An 8,916-nucleotide genomic window follows, 5' to 3' on the forward strand; every position below is an offset into this window, starting at 1 on the left:
CCGACTTGGCAAGTTCGGCAATTAAGACCCTTATATAAATTTTATGGTCCCTTCAATATTTTAAATTATAATTCTATAAAATTACTAATATAACTAGGACAACTTAGCAGCAAAAAATCGCGAAGACTTGTTGCCACTATGAGTACAATGAACTTTGTTTTTTCACCTTTTTAAGGGGGATGCATTATATTTAATTAGTCACATTGTACATGAACATCATTCAATTAGTCAATACATCGTATAAATTTTATTTATGAAGAATATATCAGAAAAAATTTCTTTAAATTAATAAATTATTAATTTATTGATTAATTAATTCCTTTTTAATTAATAAAAAAATACGTGATTCCGATATATTAATTTATAGAGATTTTAATTATTGTAGTCTCTTTTAATACCTCTTTAAATTAATAAAAAAATTATGAAGTATCAATTGAGTTGCAGATTACATCACTTACATTTTTTTCTATCACGCGTCAGATGTTTTCAAACATATCCAATTTTTACGCCATTAAAAAGTGGGTGTTCATAGTAGTCTTCAATCAAAATCAAGGAGCTACGACTCTATATGCATTTATATAAGAAAATTTTGTAATTTGACTCTTATAAGTATGAAGAGTAATTCCGACTCATTTATTCTCAATGTACGAAACATTTAAAATTACAATACAAAAATTATCAAAATATTAACTTTTTAATTTAATGTATTAATTTACAATATAAGTAAATAATTTAATGTGGTCAAAATTAATTGGAGTAAATTTAGTCCATACATACTGTATGTTGGGATGGGACCCAAAGAAGTTTGATCTCTCGTGTAAGAATTTCATACCATACTGCCCTACCTATATATACCCAATTCCCCCAAAGATCAAAAGCCAACAGTCATTCCTCCTTTTCCTGATTTTCGCTTTGTATTCAACAAGAAATGAAAGTACCCTTTCCTCCAAACAACTCAAAACCATTCAATTTCACCATCACCACCACTCACACCACCACTTTTCCGGCCCCCTACGAGCCCAAATCTGTTCTTGACCTCCGCCGAAGCCCCAGCCCGGTTGCAGACAAGCCCGTTTCCACGGGTCCTCTTCCAGTACTGGAAGAAGCTGATCATGAACTGATCAACCAACATTTGGAAGGTTGGGATTCTTTGATGAGAGAGTTGGGTTTGCATGACGATTCTCCCCCTGATTCCAAGCCTGTTAATATTCCGTGTACCACTCTGCCGGAGTTGCCGCCGGTTACCAGCTCCTTTGATAATCAGTTTGTTTCGGCTGATTTCGGTCTTTTCTCCGATATTCCGCCCGCATATACCACTACTACACCTCTGAACCATAACTCCGACGCCATCAGCTCATTTGAGGGTCTCTCCGGCGACTTCAACGGCGGCGGAGCGGGCAACTGGAACGTGGGCTTCGACTACGTCGACGAGCTAATTCGACTGGCGGAGTGCTTCGAAACCAACTCGTTGCAACTCGGGCATGTGATATTGGCACGGCTCAATCAACGCCTTAGCTCTCCCACCGGAAAGCCCCTCCAACGGGCTGCCTTCTATTTCAAAGAAGCCCTTCAGTCCCTGCTCGCCGGCTCAACTCTGCCGGATCACCGGCCCGTAAGCTCTTCGGAGATCGTTCAAACCATTAAAGCCCAGAAGACCTTCTCAAGCATCTCCCCAGTCCCCATGTTCTCCAGCTTCACGGCTAACCAAGCCGTGCTTGAAGCCTTAGAAGGCTCGACGAATGTCCACATCATCGACTTCGACATAGGACTCGGCGACCAGTGGGCTTCCTTCATGAAGGAGCTCGCTGATAGAGCCGCCTCGCGTAGAGCGGCGGCGCCGGTGCTACGGATATCGGCTCTGGTTTCAGAAGAACACGAAAAAGAATCCAGGCTGATCAGAGAAAACTTGGCTCAGTTCGCAAGGGAGCTGAATATTAGGTTTCATATTGACTTTGTGTTGATACGAAGCTTTGAGTATCTCTCTTTTAAAGCGATTAAGTTCATCGACGGTGAAAAGGTGGCGGTTCTGATATCTCCAGCAATACTCCGCCGTGTGGGAACGGGGTTCTTGAGCGATCTCCGCCGCGTTTCGCCACGGGTGGTGGTGCTCGTTGATGTGGAAGGGCTGAAGGATTTTGGGACTTGGTCGCACCGGCAGGCTGTGATCGACGGGCTGGAGTTCTACTCCACTCTCTTGGAATCCTTGGAAGCAGCTAATTTTAACGGGGATGGTGATTGGATGAGGAGGATCGAGACGTTCGTGCTGTTTCCTAAAATCATGGAGGTGGTGAAGGCGGCGGGTCGGCAGAGGACGCCGTGGAGGGAGGCTCTGGCGGGGGCGGGGTTAAGACAGGTGGGGCTGAGCCAATTTGCAGAGTTTCAGGCAGAGTGTTTACTGAGGAGAGTACAAGTCCGAGGATTCCACGTTGTCAAACGACAGGCAGAGATGTCGCTTTGCTGGCACGACAGGCCAATTGTTGCCACGTCAGCCTGGAGATATTAGGAAAAGCATAATAACTGTGTCGCAATTTTGGACCTTTAAAGTCGTAATTGAGTTGGGGTTAGGAATTTTAGTGTACTTCCTCAACCCTTAATCCTCAAATCAATCTATAGTGTGTGTTCATGTTTAGCTGGAAATGAAGTATATTTTTCCACATTATTAGTACAACCTACGAGCCGGAGCTGGAGCCAATGCCGGTCGCAATAGCCCTACTGAAATAGAAAGCGAACCACAAACACTGATCATACAAGTCTCCCACCCCTCATGAAATATTAATGCCCAAAAAACAAGCCCTTCACAACAGTCCCACTGATCATCAAGTCTTCCACCCCTCACGAAATATTAATGCCCAAAAAACAAGCCCGTCACAACAGTCCCACCGGAATACCCTCCGGACAAGAAACTATAATCGATGACAATGTTAAGAATCTATGTTAAGTTGTTTATTCAATTGATCGATTTTATGAGAAGACACATGTTCTACTTGAACCATCCTCTTAGTAATACTTTGATAGTATTCGAGTTTAAGACCTCATACTTATAGAGAATCTCCTTAAATAAGGATACCTTAAAATGACTTCACAGATCCTTACCCACACAACTAATAGTGAAACCATATCTCAGTTCCAATCGAAATTGTACAGGGAAATTATTCTTAAAAGCAAAACTTTCATTAAGATCTGAATTTCTGAAGTTTCCATGTGTAAAGACAAATGAAGTTCAAAATTTATGCGGAAACCAAATGATTTGCCAGTATAGAGTGATCAAAGCTACAAATCTAATGTCTTGATTTTGAATTCCACTTATATGTAATGATTGATTACACGAAATAAGGTAAGACAACAAGAATACAACTGAAATGACAAACCATCTTCATCAACTTTTACACCAAAGAGACTTGACATAGGTTAATGCTACAGTGATATTAAGATGATTACATGGTACAGATTAGTAGGCACAAGAACATTCTTTACTTCGTCGAACCTAGAAATAAATTTCTAGAGGAACTCGTCAATTTTCCTGTCCGCAAGAAACATAATCTACTATCTAAGGTCTGTTCTAACAGTTACCTTCATCCACGCGAGATTGAACATGTTTAGCAGATTTGCTGTCTTCTAATTTAGATACAGCATCTGCGCCACACAACCTTGTTAGCTCTTCCTGTTACAGCAGCGAAAGTACTTGTTTCATCAGATGAAATGAAATGCAAAAGTGCACTTACAAAATCATGACAATTCAAAATAGAATTGGAACTACTGGTGTCCGTTTGCTCATCTTCAACCATGTTACGGTATACAGCCTAGTGGGCAGCAAAAAGGCCTCAAAGACTATGATTAGAAGACAATGGATGTCAAGAACAGGTCAAATTGATATACAGCCGTGTGAGAAGCAACAAGAGCGTGGTCATAAGGTGCTCAAGGACAAGCTTAAGCCAGTTTACACACCAGTTTGAGTTTGTGCCAAGCAGTTTTAACAAACAAATCAGTTCCCAAGAAAGGTAATGGATCACTGCCGAATTTAGACCATAGTAATATATGCACAAGCAGGAGAGAAGGGTGAAAATATACACGTCACAGATACACCCATAATGAGTGAGGGAGAGAGTCAGCAAGAGAGAATGTGTTTGCATGTATGTGTGTGAGAGAGAGAGAAAGAGAGAGAGAGAGAACCTTTATTGAGTTATTTTCAGATGTGAGTTTCTCACATTCCTCAGAGAGCCTCTGCAGTTCATCTCTGAGAGTGCGATTCTCATTACCCAATGTCTCCACCCTATGCTGTAGCTCTTCACACTCAGCCTGCAATGATTGGAGGAAAATATTACGTACGAGTTGAGATAATCAGATTATAATCGGTTAGGAACTAAAAAGTTGCAGTTCATTATAATACATTACATCAGACAAAACAAAGCATATATGACATATTTGCCATTTGTTTCAAACATCATGTAGAAAAGGACACAAATCATCTGATTATCCTTTAGAATCCCAAAACCAAGTCACAATGTGGAACCATCTCAGTAAACAAAAAGCCAATTACCGTCTGAATATCTGGGAACCAAATCAATTTAGGGGAAAAGGAACCAAATTAGCCCAAAAAAATTCAAAACACTATACCTGCTTGCGTAATCTTGACCTCCGAGCAGACTCCCGATTAGATTGCTTTCTTTTTTGCCTTTTCAATTCACGTTCATCCTGTAAACTCAAAATCCAAATTCCATTCAGCGTCAAATCAATTAATTACCCATTCATAGTCTTTTGCTTAATCGCTTTATTAAATTAAACTTTCTAAAAGGAGTGGGTGATTATTCGTTCTATAACATGTTAAACAGAGTGAATGAAAGTCGAACAACTTCATGAAATTGAACTACAAAGAGATATTAGTTAGATGAAGACAATGAAAAGCAAGTAACAAGTACAAAAAACTAAATTAAGGTAGACGTTAATCTGCAAGGGGCAAAAGTAGTGCATCCACAACAAATTAGAATTACAAATACTCGTCCATTGACCATTCAAATTACACCAACACTCTCTTTATGGTAATAAAATGTTCCCCATGTCAAGTCTTTGCTCAGTTGCTCCAGGCCAGGCATTGCTAAACCATTTGAAATCATAACCCTATCCCAGGGGATCCAACCATGCATCCTGATTTTAATCTGCCAAAACTTCACGGCAATTCAAGAATATCTATTTTTATAATGAACTGGAAAATCTTTTAGTGATGAACAACGCAACTCAGGTAGGCAACACAGTATCTTGGGAGACTTCTCCAATTAAGGCACCAGAGTAATTACATGGGCTATCTGCTTTTATTTTAAATGTTTAAAAAGTAAATCAGTTATCAATATAGGAAAGAAAACAGAGTTGAAGCTTCAGCATTCGCCGGAGACACCTCAAAAGGAGCAAAAACACAGAAAGAATAAATGAAGACATCAAATATAGTCGAGTAAGGTCACCGTAAAAAACTATAATTGTCTAGACAAAATGAACCAGACATAAGAAACAAGTTAGAGAAAGAGATCTTACTTGAATCCACTGGTCATTCATCACACCAGATGGAGCTACGCCCGGCGAAATACCAGGCGGACTTGGGCGCAATTTCATGGCCCCAGAACTAGCAGGAGATGCATTCCACAAATCCATGCCGATATTCAGATTAGTAGGGGGCATAGAAACTACGGGGTTGCCAGGTACCGGATTTTGGAAATTAACTGGAATAGCATTGTTCTGTGCGTTTGCCCCTGATATTTCAATGACAGAATCTCATCAATTGAGACTGAATAAAGACAAAACATGAATGCAATTTAAATCTTTACCATCAGCAAGCATCTGGTCAAAGCTTCCTTTCTTGGTTGCAGAAGGTTCCTGGAATATGAAATTAGATTTGCATCAATACATACTACCATACGTCTATACCAGATGCCAAAAGCAAATTTTACAATATTCATTGCACTCTTAAACACAGGAATAGAAGAAAAAAACTTATAAGTCTTACAAGCTGATAAAATGACCTGATTATTATCATCACTTGTATCTGATGATCCTTCACTCCCGCTTTCACCACTGCCAATGAGCAAATTTACAATCATAAGTTGCGACTTAAACAGCATAATTGTGGATTTTCAATCATCATGAATCACCAATGACAGAACAAATGTAAGAATAAAAATATTAGCAACTTTTGCATTAAATCTGTCTCAAATAACCTTTGTGTTCCAACATCATTTCCAGAGCCAGAAGTTGCTTTTCCACCATCTCCAGTCTTTCCTGAAGTTCCTTTGGTTTTTTTCTTTGAAGCACGGTCCTTTCCCTCAGCTGCTTTGCCTTCCAATTCTGCAGTTCCATGTACATTTGCTGGAGCCTGCAACGAAACCAGAAAAAAGAAGGAAACAGTAAGATCAATGATTACACATTCAGCTAAATAGTTACTGCCCAAACACAAAAATGTCTCTCTAATACCAGTGACTAAGCAGCATTTATATGAGTTGATTCAACAAGTAGATACCCAAAAAAGTTCGAAGATCTTCATTACCGTAATCATGTTAGGATGAGCATAGACTCCTCCAGGAGGATACAAAGCTGGATATGGAACTGGTGTCCCGTAAGGTGGCATTAGAGGATGCTGAAAAGTAGTTATACAATTCAGTATAAGATGTCAAGTCAGCAAGGACATCAAAATGCTCCTACAATGACCAAAAACAAATTATAGGTCTGAAAAATTCAACAATTTAGAATAATCACCTGGCCTCCCCACAAAAAGGGAGTAGGAGAAGCAACAGTTGAAGCAAAGAAAGGTGGAGTTGGTCCAGCACCATAAAAAGCCTGTGAAATAAGAGGCGCCTCTGGTAAATATTACTATAACAGGCAATAGATTAATATAGGAAATCAAAGAAACCATGACATACTTTACAACAAATGAAAACTGAGATAAGATAAAAAAAAAACCTGCATAGAGCTTGACCAGTCAGGATATGCAGGCGTAGTAGGTGTATTTGATGCTTCCTGTAAATTCAATCAAACAAAGGAAATAGATAAGTTTAAGATAATACAGAGAAAAGTTGCATATTAAATCAGGAAAGAACACATCTAACCGTTGTTTATTAGGAAATGAAGATAAAGAGGAAACAAGAACAGTACCTGCGTTGAGGATGCAGGCTTGGAAGACTTTGCAGGCGTGCCCTCTTCCCCAGCCCCCATTAGAGCAAAAGATTGCAGTCTCAATTGCCTACACTTATTCTAATTGTTTGGATAAGACCTGTGTTGTTAAAAAAGATAAGCACCTGATGATGTTGCGTGAAGCCAAGAACATGTCAGGAATTCATTTTAATTTAATGAGGAAAATGTTGTAATGGATATGAATGAACAGGAACTCTCTCATATCCGTATTAGTGCCTTGAAGAATGAGTAAGAATGATATGAGGCATCTAAAATTGGAATTATAAGATATATGCTCACATCCAAGCATTAATCAGAATTCATAGAGAAAGGTCAGTCGAGATTAAACCTTAAGCTCAGATTAAATGAATAACTAGAAAGTCACTTAGATGCTCTGTCTAGATATCCCACTTTCCTGCACTCATTTATTTTGATGCTCACATGTTAAGACACTGTTCAAGGCTACAAGCATCGCTACACTTCTAAAGAGGAGCAGAACCAGTGTCCACTACTCTCCAATACTTTTCGAATATATATATCCATATTTCAAAACGCATCCAAAAGATTAACCAAAAACAAATATTTAACAAAAACTTGCATCAACACTTTCTACAGATATGTTGTACATGTTGAACACTAGTAAAAGTACAGATTATGGGGTACAAAAATATAGAAAGTACCATTTCATAAATTTGATTATAGAAAAATTTATATCGTGATGTGTTTTTATCACATATTGATACTTTTGGTGTACATATAGTCCATAATTTTCTTCTCACCATACTATCTTTCTTTTCTAAGCACATTACCAATTACATCTTTACTCCAAAAAAATCTTTAATCTATATAAAATTATTTAGTTTTAGCTAATGCATTGACGCCTTATCTTATCTTATATGTTTTATATTTATCATATCCGTGTACATGCAATATAGGTTCTGCGTAATAAGTTACTCAAAGGAAAGGTAGTAAATAACATAGTAATGCAGCTAACGCTTTAAAAAAAAAAAAAAAAAAAAAAAAGAGGAAAGAAAAACATAATATGAACTTTGGATAGAAAGAAAAGTTTCTCCTCACATCAACAACTATAAAGCCCTTGTCACCTAGAGATCGTGTTATGAACATGTATGGACACAGCGGGATGAATATGTCATGCCATACAAATTACAGACAAGGATGTTTCACTAACTAGTTATATATGAAGTATTGATATATAAATTAGTAAGTTTTCATTTTTTTCTCATCCCATGTTGATGATAATGTTGTAGTGCCATTTTGAATTGAATGCAATTCTCCTTTAAACCAGTCATTAGATAGAATGAAATATGAACATGCTGATAACAGTGATGATGAACAACTTAGACAATGGCTAACTAAGAAATATTTTCTATTGTTATAAACTAGAACATAGGTCCCAAGAGATGGAAATATTTGGCCATAAACATAGTTTCATTTCAAAACTGAGAATGTAAACTTTTTGAGTATGTAAAAGATATTCCTCAACACAAAGACATAAAACATTCGCTACCAAAGCCGCTTCTGCTCAACTATACTTCCTTGAATTCTTCAATCTTTTAACCAGTATTACTAAGCAAATACTGAACTTTGAATCTCATGCATGCTGGTAAATTTTTTAATTTAACTTTGATCCTCCGTGTTAAGACAATTCATAATACTAAATCAAAAGTCAGAAAGCCAAGGACAAGCATTCATCAAATAAAGGGTCGAAACCTAAAATGCCATCTTTTATCATGTACCAATCAT

At 38.0% G+C, this 8,916-nt stretch overlaps 2 protein-coding genes across 4 annotated transcripts in view; one reads left to right on the top strand and one right to left on the bottom strand.

Annotated features, from left to right (window-relative positions):
- Positions 751-2,989, top strand: LOC105177965 (scarecrow-like protein 15). The gene has a single exon (XM_011101281.2). It carries the CDS (start codon positions 929-931, stop codon positions 2,501-2,503), a length of 1,575 nt encoding a protein of 524 aa, XP_011099583.1. The 5' UTR covers positions 751-928; the 3' UTR covers positions 2,504-2,989.
- The window catches only part of LOC105177966 (G-box-binding factor 1), a 6,976-nt gene continuing 1,339 nt past the window's right edge, over positions 3,280-8,916 (bottom strand). The window contains exons 2-12 of one of the 3 annotated variants that reach the window (XM_011101283.2): positions 7,135-7,252; positions 6,943-6,999; positions 6,739-6,819; positions 6,530-6,619; positions 6,204-6,358; positions 6,009-6,060; positions 5,814-5,862; positions 5,524-5,738; positions 4,615-4,692; positions 4,171-4,296; positions 3,280-3,661 (exon numbers count right to left, since the gene is read on the bottom strand). In XM_011101283.2, coding sequence (XP_011099585.1) covers positions 3,560-3,661; positions 4,171-4,296; positions 4,615-4,692; positions 5,524-5,738; positions 5,814-5,862; positions 6,009-6,060; positions 6,204-6,358; positions 6,530-6,619; positions 6,739-6,819; positions 6,943-6,999; positions 7,135-7,194 — 1,065 coding nt within the window. In that variant the 5' untranslated portion in view covers positions 7,195-7,252 and the 3' untranslated portion in view covers positions 3,280-3,559. Of the gene's footprint in view, positions 3,662-4,170; positions 4,297-4,614; positions 4,693-5,523; positions 5,739-5,813; positions 5,863-6,008; positions 6,061-6,203; positions 6,359-6,529; positions 6,620-6,738; positions 6,820-6,942; positions 7,000-7,134; positions 8,911-8,916 lie in introns of those variants that run through there. The other 2 variants (XM_011101284.2, XM_011101282.2) reach the window with 2 other exon arrangements.

This window comes from Sesamum indicum, linkage group LG15, assembly GCF_000512975.1.
Source record: "Sesamum indicum cultivar Zhongzhi No. 13 linkage group LG15, S_indicum_v1.0, whole genome shotgun sequence".
Taxonomy (NCBI): domain Eukaryota; kingdom Viridiplantae; phylum Streptophyta; class Magnoliopsida; order Lamiales; family Pedaliaceae; genus Sesamum; species Sesamum indicum.

What these genes read in the sequence shown, in the direction of transcription:
- LOC105177965 (XM_011101281.2), top strand. Translation starts at nt 929, where the DNA reads ATGAAAGTACCCTTTCCTCCAAACAACTCAAAACCATTCAATTTCACC.